Source organism: Neodiprion lecontei, chromosome 2 (genome assembly GCF_021901455.1).
Source record: "Neodiprion lecontei isolate iyNeoLeco1 chromosome 2, iyNeoLeco1.1, whole genome shotgun sequence".
In the NCBI taxonomy this organism is placed as follows: domain Eukaryota; kingdom Metazoa; phylum Arthropoda; class Insecta; order Hymenoptera; family Diprionidae; genus Neodiprion; species Neodiprion lecontei.
In genome coordinates, this window is record NC_060261.1 from 550,406 (window position 1) to 571,966 (window position 21,561).

Consider the following 21,561-nt stretch of genomic DNA (forward strand, 5'->3'; position numbering starts at 1 on the left):
AAGAGAATGCCGTGATCACGTGATTCAAGGAGCAAAATAAACAAAAAAATAAAAAAATAAATAAATAAACAAATCAAACACACTGACGCCACCCATGTCGAGCGAGTGTAACTAGAAGTTCCATCCGCATTCGGCATCTTATACCATTTTCCAAATCCCTGCCGAACCAGCTTCTGCTGCTTCTGCTCGCCGTGCGAACTTGCGGGGCGAGGTGTTTCGTGTGTCAAGTGGCAATGTTCCCCGATACGTGAAGTAACGTTACAATATAAATATTTGAAAAATGTATTCAAAATCCGTGATTGTTTCGTGCATAGTTGTGCTCACCTTAGCTTCGCTAACTCAGGCGAGGATTCACAAGCTTGAGATAAGGGTGCGTTGACGAATTATATTTTTTTTCAGGAATCTTTATACGCGTACTAGACACGCGCGTGTGTTGTACGTACAGTAGTACCGTCTCATCGGTGAAACATTCCAAAGGAAAATAATCAATTTCCTTTATTGCAGAACGACGTCAGAGCTTACATCGCTCTCAGCACATTCGGATTTTACGAAGGAGGCACTTTGCGCGTAAACTTGACTAATTTTAAGGTGGAACAGGGCGCCGAGGATGCAGTGGTAGGTTTGACGTTTAACCCTCGATTTACCTGGCATACGTACACCTGGTGTACGTATACACATACATACGTACATTCACCCAGCAATATTCATTCCATCACCGACGCTTCACCTTTTCCGTATAACTGTATGGTGAGATGAGCTGTCGTTAACATTCAGAGGAAAATGAGTATTTTTTTATACTTTGACATATACTAGTAAATCGTTTCTTCTTCCCAACTTTTATCGAACCTGTTCCATCAGGTTGCAATATCACGTAGATGTGAACGCAGGAAACTTATCATTTATTCCCAACATTGATAATGTTTTTACATCTTATGAATTTGGTATCTAATGTGGGAGATGTAAGGTTTTTCCAAGATTATACGCTTTGCATTCCGACAAATGTGATTGCACAAGCATGTTTGCTTGTAACATTATGAATACGAGTATTGTACTCAGTGCCCGATCATCTGATAAATTGTATTACGTGCCTATTTATTACAGGACAATACTAAATGCAACTGCCATTTATAACACTATAACTATTTCAGTTCGGATTCAGCTTGGAACGAACTCTCAGCGATGTTAGTAATTCGTACACAGAAAATCAACGAGAAAAATGTCCATTACTAGATGAAACAGCCCAGCTGAATGAGGCTGTTTATTTTAAAATGGATTTGAGGCATTCAATGTAAGTATAATTAACAAGGAAGGAAAAATATACAGTGCAGTCCAAACTTCGTTAAATCAGTATTAACGTGGGAAATTCATAGTTTTAATTTTTGCTCCATAACAAATATTTACAGAATGAACGTAACCTGCAAGAAAGACTTGAATCTGATATCCATTCACCCGAGTGAAGATGTGGTACAGGTTCGATTAAAGAGAAACGCAGAACGATTACAGGATACGGCCTCTTCTCCAAGAATAGACCATGCCATGTCAGATTTTGGTAAGTCTCATTTCAATTGTTCATGTAATGTGGTTCGTGTCGCAGATGTGGACGTTTTTACTTTATTCCACAAGTTCTGTGATATTGGATTAGAGTAACAACTAACATCTTGTATCATCGAAAGCATTTTCAGTAGTGATGAAATATAATTGAAAAAAAGAGAGAACTTTTAAGTATTACTACAACACTACTGGCAGAAGTGCCACCAATGATTTATTCCTCAAGAATTTGTAGCTAAAATTAAATTACATATGAGTATGGTAGTAGCTGCGTGAGCCTACAGGTGAAAAAGTCATACCGGACACAAAACTGATACATTCGACCATGTACACTACGAATTGATACAACTATTAATTGGGTTAGTTCTAAAAAAATAAATAAATGATAGCAAGAAGTGATCTAAATTTGTGTTTGCTCCCAGACGTCTCATAAATTCAAAAAAAAAAAATACACAGAGAAAATGATGATACCTAGTGTATGTAATATTCATTTTTCATGCATAAACTTCGTGATATTTAGCTCTATAAATACGTACCGTTTACATTACGAATAATTTGTAAGGAGTTTCATAATGGACACAGAAAATGGAATTCAAAATACTAAGAAATAAGATGACAAATTGAATAAGTATTCCAGATTCCTTGCACTCTCAATAATGTACAACTGTGATTTGGACATTTAAAATTTTTATAGCAAACCTTAGTCATACCTTTGTTTGGAACCAAGAGGAAAGAAAGATAAAAAAGAAAAGTAATGAGAAAAAAATTAGTGTTTAAAGTATCATGAAGTATATTTGAAATTGGTTTATTATTTCTGTCCATAGAGTGGATACACTTTTTTTTAGCAACTCAGGGTCTTTTCGTATACAACATTGAAAGAAACGTAGTAAAAATTCAAGTTGGTCCAATATGTCTGTTGGCAGTATTCCAGTACATTGTGTTTTATTCTGATGCATCCAAGTATTTATTTTACAGTGCACAACTGTATCATAAACAGCTGCCTATTCACAAATTTATAGCGTTATGTTTATCAAGACCGCTGAACCTATTTCATCCAACTTGCTGATCAAACGTAGTTTTGTGCTTCAGAAGTATTCCATCCGTCTCTTGAGATTCCAATCGTTCAAAACTCAGCCCGCTTTGGTATATCTCTGAAAATGTACTATGAATTTAATAAGCTTAGAGTCTTGACAACAAGTGATGGAAACTTTGGACTTACTGTTAGTCATTGTTTTTAACCATGCTTCCATTGATATAAAAAATAGAGGCCATTAACAACAATTAGTCACCCATTTCTCTTAGGAATTTATAAATAAATTTTGGCGCAAACTGGTCAATTGGTCAAATATTTCAAGCCTTTCAGTTGAAATGTAACAACAGCAACATTACATGACAATTTAATGTTATTTTCAAAGATACACCATTTGGAACTGACAATAAATAAATATTGCTAATAGATCAGAATATTTTTCTAAATTCAAACTATTTTTCACCCATAAATCTATCAGTAGAAAAACTGCAGATAATTTGTTCAGATTCGTTTTTAAATGATTTTAATGTTATATTTATTATTATTACAAAAGGTAAGAGGTCTGTGCAATCCTACAATCCACCATCGATCAAAAGCGGCTGTCCAAGGTCAGAAATACCAATCCATTTTAAGAACGCAACAAGCACTGGATTAAGTAAAGTCAAGTATTACAGCACAAGTTTTTACGTGAATGTGATGAATCAAAGTAATGAAGGCCTCTATAACTTGTACTTCCACAACTGCAGAAACTATGATGATAAAACAAATATGCCTGTGGACTTTACGGTAACTACATTTTTCCGACCCAGAATAAACAATATATTCAAATACGAGTATCATTATTCTGCATATTTTACTTATAAGCGAACTTTGATTTCGCCCACTGAATTGGTGAATTGGGTTTAACCAGATGATCACCTTACGAATATAATTTTATTTTTAAAGTTGCAAATCAAAGAGGATAACCATGGTAATTTCTTGAGTGCTGGTGAGATGCCACTACCTGCACTCTACTTCATGATGGCTCTTCTATTCTTTTTGTCTGGATGTTTCTGGGTCTTCATTCTCAAGAGAAGCAAGTGCGTGGATAATACAAGTATATTCGTTTTATTCAAGTATTTCAGTCCAGCAAACTTCAACTATTCAACTTGAGGTATCTCGTATGTAGGATTAGTGATGTTTGATTTGTGAAAGAAGTAAATTTTCCTCACAGGACCCTGTTAACTATAGTATCGCCGCTTCGAGTGCTCTGTTTGGAGTCAATTCCTGATTATTTCCATCTCATTTACTTGCAAAAATAGTTCACGATAATTTATTTTCAGACACCCGGTGTTCAAGATTCACTACCTGATGGCGGTGCTGGTATACCTGAAATCTCTGTCTCTGCTTTTTCACGGCATAAATTTTCACTTCATTGAAACAAAAGGAGAACATGTTGCAGCTTGGGCAATTCTCTACTATATTACGCATCTACTGAAAGGAGCTGTTCTCTTCATCACCATCGTTCTAGTCGGTACTGGATGGGATTTTATAAAACATATACTCTCGGACAAGGATAAAAAATTGTTCATGATTGTCATACCACTGCAGGTATACTATACGACCTCTGTCAATGTATAATTAAGTATGAGCTGAGCAGTATTGACATCAAACGTATTTTTGAAAATTTGAACATTTTATTTTCAATATTGCAACATAGTACGAAGAATCTCGTTCTAAGATCCGTATTTCTTTTCTTTTTGTGCCCAGGTTCTGGCGAATGTTGCAGAAATTATAATCGAGGAAAGCGAAGAAGGAGACATTGAACATCAGAAATGGCGCGACGTATTTATTCTCGTTGATCTTCTCTGCTGCGGAGCAATCTTGTTCCCGGTTGTATGGAGCATAAGACACCTTCAAGAGGCTGCCCGCACCGATGGCAAAGCAGCCATAAATTTGCGGAAGCTCAAATTATTCCGACATTTTTATATTATGATCGTTTGCTACATATATTTCACCAGAATTATCGTCTACTTATTGAGGGTGTGTACATGCACGATTTACAGTGCACGAATATATTACATTCATATGTCCGAACTGTAGAAAATAGATATTGTTCTGCAACAAATTATCTAATTAGAATGAACCATATTCTTTACGATTTAGACTTCTGGACGGAATTGGTGGCGCAAACTCAGCAATTTCACTACAAAAAACCTTTTCTTATTCTCATTCTCTGAATTTTATTTTTTAATCTACAAAAACGGTAACTTGACTGATGTTTTCGTTCATGGTGTCCACAGATCACTGTTCCGTTCCAATACGAATGGCTTGATGAGATGTTTAGAGAAATGGCGACGTATGTATTTTTTGTCCTCACTGGATACAAGTTTCGTCCTGCTTCAGCAAATCCATATTTCACCATTGCCAATGAGGATTTGCCTGGTGACGATAATGATGACGAAATGGATGTGGTGTAAGTCATTCTTCATGATGATATATTCCTTTGTTTGTTCTTTCAATTGATTAATTTCTGTTCATACTGGTGTGAAACAGGTGTACCCCTTGTTTACTTTTTACTTTCAAGTTTTTCGTTTTCGGTCTTTTTTTAACATGACAAGTACAGTCTATTCTCTAGCATTTCTGGGAGAAGCGGTGCTACCGAGGGTCTCAATAAGATCAACAAAGGGACGACGTTAGCAAAGTCGACGCCGTGCAATGTTGTTGGGACTCGAGAAGAGATGGACAATCTGCTCAGCAAGAGAGAGTCGTCACACGAATACGACTGAAGAAGCTAAAAGACATATGAATTACTTAGGAATATATGGGTGATAACAAGCCTAGAGTGGTTATGTTATTTAGGGGTGGTTAGCAATGAGATTATGCTGGGTCTGAGATATACGTATGAAATGACAAATCTATCCTCAGTCGATAGATATTTACACGTGGAAAATTGCGTTTCGTTGCTTGCTACAATTTTGAGATATGCTTATTAGATAAGAATTTCATTCGGCGGATGTTTGCAGGAGAGAGCGGCACAAAATGTTTCCTGCAAGTGATCTTTTCGTTACTAAAGTAGCAGTGATATTTTACTTGTGTATGTAACGTAATATCATCACTGAGGTACAATTTGTTCTTTAATATACTGTAATAAACATTCGTTTCGATTTAAAATCGCTTAATTGTGACAACTATCGATAGATTAGTTCAACTCCTCGCATATGATAAATTTTCTCACAAATTATTTAATACTCAGTACAAAATATATTGCGTCATTTGATGACAGAGCCATGTAATTCGATTAAACGTTTCACATCACATTACAATGGATTAAAAAATTTTTAAAAATTATGGAGTCATTTTACCATGGGAATAATTGGACTTTATGTCCTTGTTACATAATGTACTATTCTTACTTATAAGAATTATTTACAGTAGCTATTAATGACTTTTTATCTTTGGACACGCACGCACGTGTTCATCCACGTACATCGTAGAGATTTAGTTATTATTTACTACGGGTTGCATGGCAGTGGCTGTTAATAGTGAAAACTACATAAAGTTAGTTCTACAATTTTTCCTTATTACCTATATAGGATGTGAAACTTTGCCAAATGGCAAATTCGTTGCAGTGAATACAAGTATACCTAAATATGCAGTTTTAAGGCATTTAGAGAGACATACATTTCCATTTTCCCTTTGATGTTTTATTTACGATTAATCTGCCCTCAGTAGAAATTATTTGCATCCACATACCTAATTGCAATTATAATGTACATGACAACTGATATGTAGAGGATAAACGCTCTGAATTTGGTTGCAATTTAGGTAATATTTTTAACGTACTGTAAAGCAACCTCGATTTAGTCAAAGTTGGAAATGTTGGTAATCAAACAAGCATGTCATGATATTCTTCACAGCGCTTACAGATTTCCGTGGACATGATTGATACAGAGTAACTCTCCATTTCTACGTTAAAAATATTATAATGAAACTAATATTGACAAATCCAATTTTAGTAGCGGAAAGAAGAAAATAAATTGAAAATATAGGTATGTAACATGACTTGATACAGTTAGGGAGTGCAAAAACTTCAGTAACATTAATTGGAATAGGAAATATGTACAATATTTCTGTTCGATTTAGTCGCACGTTTGGTCGTAAAAAGTAACGTTATATCGAAAATAAATTTGCACCTGATAACATTGGGTTTGCAGCTTATAATTTTAGCGTATCAAGGGTTGAGCCCAATATTTGCAGTCCGATGTTAATAATTTCGGATTATCGAAGAACCATTGTGACAACTATGATTTAACTGAATAGACAATTGGTATACATTGAAATTACCTCGAAACCCTTTCTTCTTTATTCCATCGTAATGACGTTGAAATATAAGACATGGGGCAGACAAATTTTTGAATGAATCGAATATTTTTGTGAACGTTCAACTGTTTTATTTTCTGTTATGTTCATCGCATATAAGTGTAAATTGCGAAATGTAGGTGATAACTATTCTCAACACAACTTGATGCACGCAATGAAAATTGTGAAATAAAATTGTTTTCTAATTATTTTGATAACCCACGTTATTTCTGACAGTTGATGATACATTTGTGATCATATTCAATTTTCAGTGGGGGAAAAGAGGGATTCCGTGATTAAAGGCAAAGGGTGATACGCTAAACAGTTTCATTTTGGCCTTAAATCATACGGATACGCAAGGTGACGTACCATATCATGGGTCAGACATGGTACCATTAAAAAAATATGTACGATGTATTTGTACACGCTACAAGTGTTGTTTCCACATTAGTGATATCCTTAAAGGAAGTCATTGGAAGTAAATAATAAAAATGCCTATCATCTATTGAAAACACATCTGAATCAAGGTGCTTCTTAATACATTCTATTCTGATATTGAATTGCGATACATTCTAATTTGTGTATAATGATAAAACTCTAAATACATCGCATACCCCGTAAAATCCTATTGTCGATGTAAAATAGTTAACGAGGCCCAGGTGTAGGGACAACATCTAGTGGTGAATCAGGGCATTCAAGTGTATCCATAGAAGTTGACGATATCAAAAGATCTTCTGTTGATTGGCTGCCAATTTTTTCTCGGAGAGATTGATAGAGACTATGCACAGCTTCGTTGTGCTGTAAATTATAATAGTTTTATAAATAAGTGACATTGACGTTAACGATGAAACTCCAGTAACGTGAGACCTACCTGGCTATTGGGCTGCAAGGCTTTCATCAGGGAATGTAATCGTGCCGGAGGAAGTTTGGGATGAATGTACCATAAAAGTTTCAAGAGGTGTCGCGTAACATTGTCCCTTGTTAATCCTGCCAGGAAGAATTCGTCGAATATGACGGTGCAAAATGATTCACCGGAAAACTCATCAGCCATATTTAAGATCAGCAGAGATACCTTTGCCAGGAGCAGATTGATTATTTCGTTGTAACAGTCAGGTGCAACATATTCTCGACACTTGTCAACTCACCAGAGTGTGTAAAAATGGATCCTCAAAAGCGCGATGCGCCTGGCAATTTGGTAGCGTTGCCAAGACCCGCATTAAGCCTCTCGCATCACCTCGAGCTCTTCCGCTACTCCCACTTCCACCTCCGCCAACGTATAAAGCGTGATACATGGATAAAACAGCTGCAACTCCAGAAAGTTGAGCGTAAGCTTGACATGCATCTGGAGGTGGTCCAGAGTGCTCAATAATAGCGATAGCACTTTCCCTTTCATCTGGTGGGAGCTTTCCATTTAATTGTCTTATCTGATCATCTACCTATTTTGAAAGGAGTTAATTTGTTACGGCAGTTTGGTAATACTAAGGTTTCAGTTGCAAAATTAATATAGAGTCAAGGAAAATCGTATATCAAGTATCAGACTAACCATGAGAGACATAAGTGCTGGCAGAAACTTCGTCACAACTTGACTGTCAAGTTTCGGCTCCTTAAAATCTTGGGAGTCGATCATTTGCCAGGCTGACAAGCCCAGGGCCAGCATTCTCAGAAGTAGAACAAGGACAGCGTTATCCCGTGGCAGAGCTTCCCCGTTAATTAGATGAAGAGCTATTTTTATTGCGCTACTAGCTAGAAAATTCACGGCGTATGGGTCACACAGTGTCATACTGAGATCCCCAAGTACTTGCTCCTGGCCTCTCTGTGCAAAAAAAATGATCCATTTTTATTGGTCGTTGCTTGAAATTATAGTTTCTTGCTATCGTACCTTGATGCTATCAAGAAATCCTTGTAGTTCTCGAGACCTTTTCACATCCACGTTTTTCTCCCTGATGCAAGCATCCAAGCACCAAGTAAACTTGTGGCATGGATCTACAGATATTATATCTTGAACCTAGAGACCAATCATCAGTTGTTTCATTAATTTGAAGAGAAATTGATACAATGATATTTTTGATTCAAACCTCTAGATCATGCAGTGCCATCAACAACTCAGCCCGAAGAGTACAGTAATGGATATTCTTAGTTCGTAAAAAAAGAGTCCTGAGAAATTGGAGTACCATGTCGTAAAGTTTCACGCTGTGACCTATCATGTGTGCCAGCTTCTGTACCACTTCTCCTTGTCTCCTCACCTTCGAATTAGACCAAGATTTGTTCAAGTCAACTTGGGGAATGTTAGGAAGCAAGTTCGAACTGAATAGCTGATAATAAACGTATTGGTCCGAATTAAACACAATCAGAACTAACCTTGGGCGATGGTGAAAAAAATAAGGCATTCAGGTTCCGATGATCGAACAAAACTTGTTCCTTTTCAATGATGTAGCGACTGAAAAGAGGCGATACCTCATCTCCGAAAAGACTTTGATTGTCCTTCCAGATCTGTCGTTTCACCTCCGTGTCAGCGTCATTGTAAAGTTCCTTTTCCCTAACCAGTACTCGTAGGTATTTGTCATCGATATGAGGGGTATTTCTTAAAATACACATAACGACTGGCCTGAGCGCGGCAACTCTAACGGCAGGAAAGCTCTTGGCCAACAGATCCTTAAGCCTACGGTCGCTTCCCCCCTTTTCCCCTCGCTCAGCCCCAATCTCGGCTATCCGCTTCACAAGTTTTTCTCTAAGCTCTTCTAATACCGAGGCGTGAAAGTCCAGCCTTCTGACGCCGTGGAGGTCCAATAGCGGTAACATTGGACGTAACGAAGGCAATAGAATACCATTTTCTAACTGGAATCTTCGGATTAGTAAGTATACTCATGCCAAGATTGTAATCGCTTGATTTAACCAGTCAACAATAGCGCCGAGTATTTACCTGGAACTCCTCAATGGCTTTCAGGGGATCGGTGCAACTGGTCAGAGCATCTCTGAGAAACACTTGGCCTGGAACTCCGAGATCCTCTAATCCCGTACCCTCCGTACTTTTGGTCGCACTCATTTTCACAGCCCACAAATATACGGTGTTTCCATCAAGGGACAGCGGTTCTGTATTCAAACCGACTTAACCTAACCTATCCTAACCTAAATAAATACAGAACTGTTCAAAGCTGAGCGTTGAACCACGTTTGACGGTTGTACATTGGCGGCTGGCAGGACAACGACAATTGTTTACAACAGTAGAATTATGAATGACTAGTCTTTCTTCTTTCCAAGATTGTTGTGCCGTCTTCCTGTTGAATATAAAATTCGTATCAATACCGAAAAATTAGAAATCGGTATTACCGGGTATTTTACTGAAAGTATCGCAGTTTTATATACATATGTTACGGAAATGAATGGCCTATAAGGCGTCTAGCATTCACCAACAAATAAGCAACTCAATAGACATGGAAATTATTTATCTGATCCGACGCACTGCGACGCACTATAGTTGACTATAGTCTAGTCGGTCGTCAACGGTCTAGCTATATTTATATGTATACAAGGATATCATACTATACCTCTACAATTGTCAGTCAAATTCAAACTTGTGACGCTAAATTTAAAAGCCGCGACACTTTTTATGATTGTTTGTAGCGTTGCTGGTAATCGTGTAAAAAATGATATGCTAAAAAGATGAATCAGCTCGATTGCGCGCCCATTTATAGTAAATTTTGACCGCGTATTTTTGATCTCGCTCCTGTCTTTGATTCTCCTAGTATATTTGGCAGTAATGCAACGTGATGGCCGCAAGTGTCGCGCGCGTCAGGTTGCAACAACGGGGTACTAAGCGAAAATAAATTCGTTTTTTTTCTAACTTTAAACAGGTTGAACAAGTACGATACAACAATGTCACGCTGAATTGATATACGTAGAAACGCGAGTTACTCAATTAGCATGTTCGCCGTTCCCGATGTCTTATCTGTGTAAAATTTATACCAATTCAAAAGTGCATTGGACGCAAAAACCGATCGGTCGAGCGATCGTTCTTTCTGCTGCTGCTGCTGCTGCTGCTGCTGCTGGCTGCTGTTGTGGGGTGGAATTCCGTTTACTGGGGTGGTGGCACCCGTCTGCCTTCCTCGACAGGTTATGTTTCCGACTTTCATCGGGATTTTAGGTGAGCCCAATATATCCGAAGCCAACTTCAGTTTAGCATCGCCGCGTACCAACCGACAGGATAACCAAAAATCGGACGCATTTTACCGGAATCAATTAGTGTTATCCAGTCGAGAATAAACACAGAACTTGCATTTCAAAACGACTGAGCGCGAAATGAAATCCGCACATTTCTAATGTTCACTTATTTTGTTTTCCTTTTTTTTTTTTTTTTGTTCTACCTTCAAAACGAGAAAGAATCTTCCAGTGACAGATGTGATGATAAGTGAATCGTGCCTGTGTCAATCGTAGTAGTTTGAACAGCGTTTACCAAACTGTAACTAGAATCAATGATGTGTTCTACTTTCTACTGGATGTGCCGCTAGATATGTGTCAGTTTTCCAATCATACCTGGTCGACTCAACGTTTTACAATTTCCTGAAACCTCCAGAGTTGAATAACCAATCTTGTGTTATTTAAAAACTTGCTGCAAATTTTTTACTCGCTTGTTTCTGTCTCCAGACATTCAATCGTGGTGGGAGGTGCCAAGTATCGCACATTTCTGCTCATTGTTTAGGGCTGCCTTCAATCTGCTGGACTTTGACATCGAGGTATCTAGTTCAATGCAAAAGTCGTGTATCGAATTAGCTAAATCAAATAGAATTTATAGAATTTTACTATAATTGTTTCTTGAGGCAGGATTTCCTGTTTGGTTAAACTCAATTTCTATCATCATAATCGTTCTGTCTAATTCTGTTCTTTGAAATGATTCATTAATAGAAAATGGAAATATTTGCACTTATTTTTCTTCCAGGATTTGGAAGAAGCTCTTCTCACAGACGGCGGTACAGAAGGCCGGCTATTGCAAGAACTAATTGTCAGATTACTTGAAGGCTGTCTACCAAATGACACTCGCAATGACATCTCTACTTTTAATTATCAGATGTTCCTCCGTAGACTCTTTAGAAAAAAGTGTCAAGTGAGTGTCTAGCTTCCAAAGTAGATTAGAGTATGTACATTAAAATTTGATGTCTGAAAGACCAATTCCTCATTTCTGATATGAACTACACCATCTAAATCAGTCTTGTGAACAGTACTCCGATTGATAGTACAATAATATATTCAACGAGTAAATAAAGTAACTAGTACCAAAAAAGTGAGAGCCTGACTGTGCTACTTTTGAATTTACTCGTTTCATAAGCTTTATCAATTTTATCCAGGGTGCTAGACAATTACTGTCAATGTAATTGAAAATTTGATGTACACTTTCTCTTCAAAATATTTTGGAGTCTACAGGTTATACAACTGAACAGAATTTATGAGCTATCTTTCATTACAGGAATATGGAAGAGATAATCCTTTCAATACGGATGTAGACTTTGAGCTTTTGCCACTACGCCAAAAGGTAGAAATTCTTCGGGCTCTCTGTGACTTCAGGCTTGACGCTGAAGACGTGGTAAGATTTTTTTCATGTCTAGTTCACAGTTTTTGTCCACAACTCAGTTCGCTTAAATGATAAAATCTGTCTTGCTTATTTTGAATTAGGAGCAGTCTCTCGACAATTTGGACTCGGACAGCCTACGAGTCGAACCACTAGGTCATGATCGTAAAAATTCTGCCTACTGGTACTTTTACGGCACTCGACTGTATCGGGAAGATTACATTGTTCAAACGAAGCCTGATATATTGCGTAAACAAAAAGGAAAACTCAAGGATAAAAGGCGAAAGAGACGTGGCAGGAACCGAATCAGTCAGACGGAGGAAACGAAAGAAGAGACGGAACAAGATAGTTTGTTGTACGAAGGGTTGGAAAACGGGGTTTTGCCAACAGAAAAAGAGACTATCTGGCAAGTTGTCTGTTTCACCCACCAGGACTGGAGCCGTCTGGTCGAAAAATTTAAAAATTCGGTAAATACATTGGTTTGTTTAATGACGTGCTGAAGAAATTGCAATTATTCATTGGGGCAATCCACAAACGTAATCCAATATCAATGATTTACAGGAGGACGACTCAGAACGTAAACTGTACCGTACTTTATCCGAGGACTTCATGCCGGAAATCCCAAGATTATTTGAATTAAAAGAAAAACAGCAGAGACATAGACTTCTACAGCAAAACAGCACAAGGGTACTACGTCGACGCGAAACGACAAATCGAGTGGAAGCAGCCATGGTCAGGGCCAAAGCGAAGGCTAAAATAAAGGGGGTGAAGAAGAGTAACAGCCGAAGTTTGAAAGTTATCGAAGAAATCAATCAAGTATCACCTACACCCTCAGCAACAGCAACACCGGTACCAAAGAAGGGAAGGCAGACTAACAACTCTTTGGCCTCTGCCGTTGGTCAGATTGTCATCCATACAGAAGATGAGTTAGAGAGTTTGACCGGACGGAGAGGTGGCAATCGGTCCGGTGGTGGGATAACTAGTTATCACCCTTCTCGGTATGAGTATGGCGTCGAAGAAGAAGAACGCCGTGTTGGCATGCATAAAATCCTTGAAAGTCTGAAAGATCACCAAGATGCTTGGCCATTCGTTGACCCTGTTGACGAAGAATACGCTCCAAGGTTATTGAAACCCTCTTTATCACTAGAGTAACATTATGGACAGTTTAGTTTAAGTACCCATGGTGTAAAAGTGGTGCATGAGTTGACGAAATGAACTTTCCAACGAACCGGACACATCCTCAGATAAATTGTTCTTCGGTCTAGACAGGAAAAAGCCTAAAAGTAATGGGGGCTTATCATGATTGATAATACCAAAGGCTGCCATTCCGTTTCAAGAAATAAAAATATCAATCCAAGTTTAGAGAAAGTGAAAATAACTGCCGCTGTGTTAAATCATGGTTTGAAATCCTGAGTTTGGATTCTTACCACTTGGTGCTTTCACAAAACGAATACAAAGTTTATAACATAAATAAACAAATAAATCATAGTATCTGAACTGACAGAAAATTACAATACATATATTTCAATGTAATAATTTTAACAAATTAAATCACGTAGAGTACATTGTTACTTGCTGTAACGGAATCTAGCCATTAAGGGGGAACAAGAAGAAAAAAAAGAAAATGTTGCACGTGTTAATGTACAATCTTTTGACCTACAGGTACTACAGTGTCGTTCGAAAGCCTATGGATCTCACCACAATGGAAGAAAAGCTCGAGGGTGGATCGTATAGGAGTCTAGGCCAGTTCAAACGTGATTTCCAGTTGATTGTTGACAACTGCCGTCAATACAACGGCTCTGACAATGGTAGCTATTCTTCATTAGTATATATACTAGCCTCATGCAGCTAAAAACGCTCATCATTCTTAAGATTATATATGCAGATAGAATTATAAGCTGGCAGTAAGTACACGACTACATTATTTTTACTAATACTAAGACGTTATCTATATCTATATGCAATTTTCACAGAGTACACGGAGATGGCGATCAACCTACAAGAAGTCTTTGATCGTGCGGTCGATCGATACCTTGAATCTGAGCAATCCAGCGACGAAGATCCTTCTATTCAAGTGTCATTATCACCCGTTTCGATGTGCCCCGCATCCCCGTCTTTGACTACGAAAATAATTTTGCCTCAGAATTCGCGAAAACGGAATCGCAACTCAGTAAAGAAACTCAAGTTGAGCAAGTCTGATAAAGCAAAAAAAGATAAATATACGAGTTTAGAGGAACCGAAATCTGTGGAGATGGAAGAAAACGTTGCCTTAAGATCTAAGCGGGTAAAAGAAAAAAAGAATGGTAAACGTGCAAAAAGAATTAAGGTAGAAGAGGTTGAGAGTGACTCTGAAAATGAAATAACTTTTTCCCTAGCGAAGAGAGAAAATCAGTCCGACGTTGAAGTGTGTAAAATGAAAACAAAGCAAAAAAAAACTGTGAACTTTGAACGTGTGTCATCAAAAGTGAAGAAAGCCTCACCCAAAGAAGAGCAGCCGGACGATTCTAAGAGAAAAAGCAAAAAAGAATTGAAAGTGCAGAATGAAGAGATTGAAGACTGTGAACATGATTCTCAGGAAATATTGAAATCCCCAGCCAGGAACAGAAGTAAAAAAAGCTTAAAAAAGGAACTTGGCGACTTATTGACTAAAGCAAAAAAGTCCAAGAAATCTGACGTCAAGAAAAATTCTGTCACATTTAAAGCCAATGGTAAACAGGAAACATTCGAAACGAATGAGAAAATAAAAAAAAATCATAGTAAAAAAGACAGCAGCGAAAAAAAAGTAATTCCAGTAGTCTGCAGAGAAAGTACAATCACCGATACAGAACGACCAAAGGGAAAAGACAAAAAGTTAAAACAATATAGAGAAAAAGACTTGAAAGGGAGCGTATTGAAAAATTCGGCCCAAAAAAAGGACAGTCATAAGCTAGAGAAAAAGGAAGATGACACCAAGTACAAGAAACTCGTAACTAGTAATAAAGATTTAGAATCTCTTGACAGCCTAAAGGACATAATAAGCGAAAGACAACGCGAGGATAAATTGAAGGCCCAAATCGAAGGGGAAAAGCAAAAGAAATCTATAAAGAAAGACAGTTTACATTCTAGAAAAGTGCCTTCAAACGGTAGTTGCTTACGCACAGTCAGTAAAATAGATGCAATACATTTACGGTCAAAGGATGGTCCTAAAGATGAACCAGTAAAAAAATCAAAGCTGGCCCAGGTAAAGCGATCCAGAGGATTTAAAAAGGAAGACAGCCCCGGAATCCAAGCCTTAAATCAAGCTACGGAGCAGACGTTAAACGTGAGCAAATTTAAATACAAAATTCAATGACGAAATGTCCACTTTGCACTGGTAGTCTTGAACTCCTAGAGGTATTCTTAACTCGAATCTCGGGTTAAAAGTCCAAAATTACGAAAAATCAAATATGGCTCGTCACTGTATTTGTGGATTGAGAATACAGGTTTTAGATTTAAATTTAACAATCTGGAAATAGGTCATTCTATTCTATAAAAACATTAACCCGTTTCAAAACGCGTTTTGTAAACTTCACATCGATCGAGTTAAAACTTGTTGTGTTATATTTCGTGATTTGCAACATTTACTCCTCATATTTTTTAAATCAACAAGCTTCTCTTCAGATTCACTTGTCTGTGAATCAATATGATCATTTCCTCTAATTATTTGCGTATTGTTAATTTGTAGATATATTTTTTTCTCACCTCACTGGTTAAAGGGATACTGTAATCGTGTTCCTTCAAAAAATCTTTTTTTTTTCTTTTCCTAGGATATCAATAAGTGGTTGGACGATGCGCCTCGCCTGTCCGAATTTTCTTCGGGTAGTGACTCACCGGTATTTCATCCAGCAACGAACGAAGTTGTAAAGGCAGCAATGAAAACTGAAATGACAAGAAAACGTCCTCATCCTGCAAAACTTGTGGGTTCTCAAGGGCCCACGCGTGCAAAGAAAGTCCAGCGTACAATTGATCGTTTGCAACCTGGAAAAAGCAAAGGTAATTTGTTGAAAAAACCGCCTCATTTACCTGCTAACATCAGCAGTGATGTACCGGCGCATCAAACCACAGCTGACGCCAATAAAGCAAAATCTGATGGCAGCTATGAACCAAAACTTAGTTTGGGCACAGTTCTCAGGAATGCTGAATCCATTCATTCGATTTGTAAAAGTCTCGTGTCGTCTCCCAATCCCAATTTAATCGATGACGATGATGAGGAACGAACAACAAGACCTACTTCTGCATTAGAAAATCAGGGAGCTGTAGATCAGACTGACAAATTGTTTTCTGGTAAGGAGATGGCAGAATCTAAAACCACTCCAAAGATAGAATCACTGGACAATGAAGGTAATACAGCAGTAGAAGAAGTTCAAAAACCAAAATCTGCAACTCCAAACCTCAGTGCATGGTTCAAGGCGTTCGGTGCACCCAAGTCCAAAAAAAAGGAAGATGACGCCGATGAAAACGCGACCGCGGATTCCAACTGCAAGAAGGAAACGGAAAACGAAATACAAGAAGTCAAGACCATCAGGCAAAGGAGGATGAGTACCGGCGGTAGCAGTATCAGCGAGTCCGTATCCAGCTTTTCACAGGAGTCTCCGCCTGGTCAATCACCGCAAACGCAAACTCCGCATGTTCCCAACGAAACCCCTGTCAGAGGTGCAGGCTTCTATCAGGACGCTTTGTCGTCGGGTAGCAGTCCGTACAATAGCCCTTATTACGCGACTCCTCCCAGGTACAGCGCACAGCTCCCCCCTACTCCTTCACCGCAAAATAATCCGTCGTCACCAGTCTATCCCGTCGCAGCTCCCTACGAACAGACGTCGTCTCTGTATCCCCAGACAACTCCTCAGACCTCCCAGCAAGTTTATCCAAAACATTCCCCTCTTCAAGGTGCAACGGAATCTTATCGTCAGCCATCCCCTTCCGCTTTTTCCCAAAGGTCACCGCAGAGAATACCGTTTCCGCAAAATTCTCCCCAAGGTCAATCGTTTCTGCCGGCATTACCACCTTCGGTACAAAATACAGCGTCTCCATACCCTCGGTCACCCCAACCTTCCCAACAAATATACCCGCAAAGTTCTCCACAACCGCCGGCAAATTATTCTCAACCATCACCTCAGCAGGCAACCAATTACTCCCAACCCTCGCCTCAGCAACCTCCGACTCCGAATTATTCACAACCTTCACCCCAACAACCTGCCAGCTTTTCACAACCTTCCCCGCAACTACCGACCAATTATTCTCAACCTTCGCCGCAGACGCCTGCGAATTATTCGCAAACCTCACCACAGCAACCCTCAAGTTACTCACAAAATTCCCCACAACCACCCCAGACTTATTCCCAACCGTCGCCCCAACCACCTCCAAATTATTCTCAAACTTCTCCGCAACAACCATCTAACTATTCGCAACCTTCTCCCCAACAACCTCCCAGCTACTCTCAACCGTCACCGCAACAACCATCGAGCTATTCGCAACCATCACCACAGCAAAGACCGAGCTACTCGCAAACGTCTCCTCAGCAACCGCCAAGTTACTCGCAGCCCTCGCCCCAGCAACCACCCAGTTATTCACAATCATCGCCCCAACAACCTCCTCCGAATTACTCTCAACCGTCACCTCAACAACCTGTGCCTGGCTACTCGCAGCCTTCGCCACAACAACCCTCGACGTTCTCGCAACCTTCACCACAGCAAACTACTGCCTCGAATTTCCCACAGAATTCTCCACAACAGCGAACTGGATACTCTCAACCATCGCCGCATCAACCTGCTAACTACTCACAGTCGTCACCTCAGCCATCTGCAAGCTACTCGCAACCTTCTCCGCAACAGGCCTGTAACTATTCGCCAACTGCCCCATCCCAGGGCTCAAATTATCAGCAGGGAGCGGCTTCTTCATACTCTCAAAGTTTTCCTCAGAGTCCGTCTTACTCGCGAAACGAGACACAAGGGTCTTATCTACAGCCGTCGCCTGCTCCGAGTCTAATCAGTGAAACTGACCAGAGAGCGGATTACCAAAAAACACGGGAGGTGAAAACTCCCGCTGTGGAACAGCAATCAAACTTTTCGAGTGAAAATGAAGGGCAAAGCGTTAATCAGCAAGGGTTTCAGTCCGGTGAACAATTTCCACCAGCATCTTTCATAAACAGTTATCAAACACCAAGCTTCGACAGAAATGTCACTTTACCACCTAGAGTATCAGATCAACAGCAACACGATCGACACGCTTTTCCCAGTCCTAGTGATAGTTTGAATATTCATAAATATGCCCAACCCATCACACAACAACGAGGATTCGGATGCAAAACGTCGACTTCTGGTGATCAGTCACAGGTGACTACAGATCAGGCACAACTTTTGACCTTTCAACAAAATCTTGCCACTCACGAGTCACTTTACCAAACATCAGCCGGATTTCAGGCTCCTACATATCCCGTGCCAAATCCAAGCCACAGGCCCGTCTATCCTAGTCCACATTATTTTGACTCTAGTGGCAAAGTTGGTAACAATAGTAACAGTGGCAGTAATATTGCACCTGTGAAGAAACGAAGCTACAGCGAACAACCCGATGGCCCACGAAACTTTTCTCAGGAAACTCAGCGAATCCAAGATCAATTTGGTTTTGATGCAATGATGACATTGTCTCAGTCAGACCCAGGACCTGGCAGCCAGTTTGACGGAAACCTTAATTCGATAGTTGATTCCATGGCTTCAAATTCAGCTTATGCTCGGCTAGGCTTAGGGCTTGTAGGACGGACTACTGGAAAAGAACAACAACTTTTGAATATTCCAAGACCACCGTCAAAACCTGATCCAATTACTTATGCCAGGACTACTGGAGCTGCCTCGGATGTTGAGTTGAACCTATTACAAAGCTTGAATGCCACAAAGAGTACAGGAATCGTTCCAGTTTCACGCAGGGCAACTGATAAGACACCAACTTCTTATGGACCAAATACTGCGCCCACTGTTACTACAAGCAAACCTAAAAAGAGTAGAAAGACTAAGCAGCAACAGCAACAACAGCAGCAGCAACAACAAAATGCAGCCCTAATCCCATCAAGTATCGATCAGCAGAGTGCTCTAGGGATTTCAGGCTTTCATCAATTCGCTACAAGTCAAACGGATCCAATTGCATTGAAAAACCCTTCTGTTGTCACACCTGGCGCTAGTGCATTCAATTTTGCAGCTCCGGGTACTACAACAAATGCTGCTCCATTTTATGACAAGGATGCAACAGCGGCAGCTTTTGCCTTCCTCGATGAAATACGAAATCCTAGCAACTACTATACCATGGCATTGAGACAGCAGCAGCAACAACAACAGCAGCAGCAGCAGCAGCAGCAGCAACAGCAGCAGCAACAGCAGCAGCAGCAACAGCAGCAGCAACAACAGCAACAACAGCAGCAGCAGCAGCAGCAACAGCAACAACAACATCAGCAACAACAGCAAGTAGCTAATTCCTCACTAGAATCTGCTCCTGTCAACAGCAATAAGCTCAGTAATCAACCATCTCATAATTATCCACCTCCGAATCCATTCTTACACTCACAAAGAACAACTGCCTATGGACCACCAGTTCCGCCCTACGTTTCGCCACACGGGCCTAACTTAAGCGTAGATCCAGCAGCTTATCAGCAATATCTTCGTTCATTTTACGCGTTACCGCCACCACCTCATCATCACAGGCCTTCTTGGCTCTAGCCATTGAAATCTTAGAGAAATCAGCTAATCGACCAAATAATGCGACGGTCAATCTGGGGTTAATAGTGGGAGCACAATAAATTAAAAAAATTTTATGGTAGCGTAGTTAGCAGCGGTCAAGAGTTGATAAAATGTTATACATATGAGAAACTTTATAAAGGATTACCAAACTCAAATTGTTCTAAATACTCGCACCATTGTTGTTAATTTGCTGTGTGAACAATGAGCAATGACACTTGTTCTTAAGTCGGTTGCTTGTACATTTAAAACTTTCATTTTAATCATTATGACACACACTATCATGAGCCATGCTTCTTCACCTCCTAGCTGTAATTTACTAGTTTTTAGTTGAAGAGAAAAGATAATGTCACATACTATTTTAGCTCTCTCCAGTTATTATCATCTTCATTCTTTCAATTATTAAGATTTTACCCTATGTATGTATAGATCGATACAAACCCTAACATAATTCGCGAAACGTGCCCAAACTTTTATACGTCTTATTACGCTTTAAGCTTCTACCCCATTTATTTCCCTCTGATATATGTATATTATATATGTAACAACACACTACATACTATACCTATGTATTGTATAGTACACCATAAAAGTATGGATATAGAAAAACCAACTTATAAATTAATATGGGTATGTAGCCAGAATAAGACTTCTGTACTATATTGTAGACCATTACATAAACGTGTATGTGTGCAAATAGTATACGTCAAAGTTTGGAGCTGCATTATCTCTGTACATAATACATATCCTTAGATAAAAATGATTGTATTATAAGTTATGATCATCTTCCATTTTATCCATTTCAATATTAATAATTATTATTAGTTGAATATAGATTGTATATAACGAGTACCTAATATCGTTGAAATATGTATGGGAAAATAAGAGTACTGAGTACTAGAAAAATATAATTATGGTTACACGAATATTATAAATAAATATACCTTGCGATTATTAAAGTAGAATACAGTTGGATCCAGTGTCGACGGTACCCTGACTAATATGTTATTAATTTTTTTTCTATTTTTTTTTTTTACCCCTACATTTACCTATAACTTTGAAAATAGAGTCAGGTGGATTGTGACAGGCATAAATGCGTGTATAATGAAAAAAGAACTTTATGTACCAATATATTACAGGTGTGTAATAATCGAAATATTACTATATTATAACAATTACTATCATTAAGTTACATATTGAATATCGATAAAAGTGATGACAAAAACATATACCTATATCTAGACATATTGTAAATGGACGTGTAATTCTAATGAAAATTAAACCACGTTTTGTTATAAATCTCATCACCTATTGAACTACCGTGTAAATGCAAATCGACTCAA

At 38.9% G+C, this 21,561-nt stretch overlaps 3 protein-coding genes across 9 annotated transcripts; 2 read left to right on the forward strand and 1 right to left on the reverse strand.

Annotated features, from left to right (window-relative positions):
- The first annotated feature begins 154 nt into the window (after positions 1-154).
- On the forward strand, positions 155-7,128 carry LOC107220445 (protein GPR107). Of its 2 annotated transcripts, none has more exons than XM_015659045.2 (10): positions 155-370; positions 505-615; positions 1,149-1,288; positions 1,404-1,549; positions 3,132-3,364; positions 3,524-3,657; positions 3,901-4,168; positions 4,328-4,600; positions 4,861-5,033; positions 5,196-7,128. In XM_015659045.2, exons 1-10 carry the CDS (start codon positions 281-283, stop codon positions 5,344-5,346), a joined length of 1,719 nt encoding a protein of 572 aa, XP_015514531.1. In that variant the 5' UTR covers positions 155-280; the 3' UTR covers positions 5,347-7,128. The 2 variants fall into 2 exon arrangements, with proteins under 2 accessions (XP_015514531.1, XP_015514530.1); XM_015659044.2 differs by having other exon boundaries at positions 156-370; positions 5,184-7,128.
- On the reverse strand, positions 6,147-10,644 carry LOC107220449 (negative elongation factor B). 5 transcript variants are annotated; one of them, XM_046732087.1, is made up of 9 exons: positions 10,465-10,644; positions 9,840-10,194; positions 9,278-9,754; positions 8,995-9,162; positions 8,799-8,924; positions 8,463-8,732; positions 8,065-8,355; positions 7,791-7,991; positions 6,147-7,717 (listed from the first exon to the last, which is right to left on the reverse strand). In XM_046732087.1, the coding sequence occupies exons 2-9, from the start codon at positions 9,960-9,962 to the stop codon at positions 7,565-7,567; spliced, it is 1,809 nt and encodes a 602-aa protein (XP_046588043.1). In that variant the 5' UTR covers positions 9,963-10,194; positions 10,465-10,644; the 3' UTR covers positions 6,147-7,564. The 5 variants fall into 5 exon arrangements, with proteins under 5 accessions (XP_046588043.1, XP_015514539.1, XP_046588044.1 ...); XM_015659053.2 differs by lacking the exon at positions 10,465-10,644 and adding an exon at positions 10,283-10,413; XM_046732088.1 differs by lacking the exon at positions 10,465-10,644 and adding an exon at positions 10,327-10,390.
- A 44-nt stretch (positions 10,645-10,688) lies between these two features.
- LOC107220416 (PHD finger protein rhinoceros) lies at positions 10,689-21,522 on the forward strand. Of its 2 annotated transcripts, XM_015659008.2 has the most exons (9): positions 10,689-11,060; positions 11,561-11,649; positions 11,853-12,017; positions 12,378-12,494; positions 12,584-12,946; positions 13,041-13,600; positions 14,142-14,287; positions 14,453-15,780; positions 16,265-21,522. In XM_015659008.2, exons 1-9 carry the CDS (start codon positions 11,033-11,035, stop codon positions 20,198-20,200), a joined length of 6,732 nt encoding a protein of 2,243 aa, XP_015514494.2. In that variant the 5' UTR covers positions 10,689-11,032; the 3' UTR covers positions 20,201-21,522. The 2 variants fall into 2 exon arrangements, with proteins under 2 accessions (XP_015514494.2, XP_046588042.1); XM_046732086.1 differs by lacking the exon at positions 11,561-11,649.
- Positions 21,523-21,561: the final 39 nt, after the last annotated feature.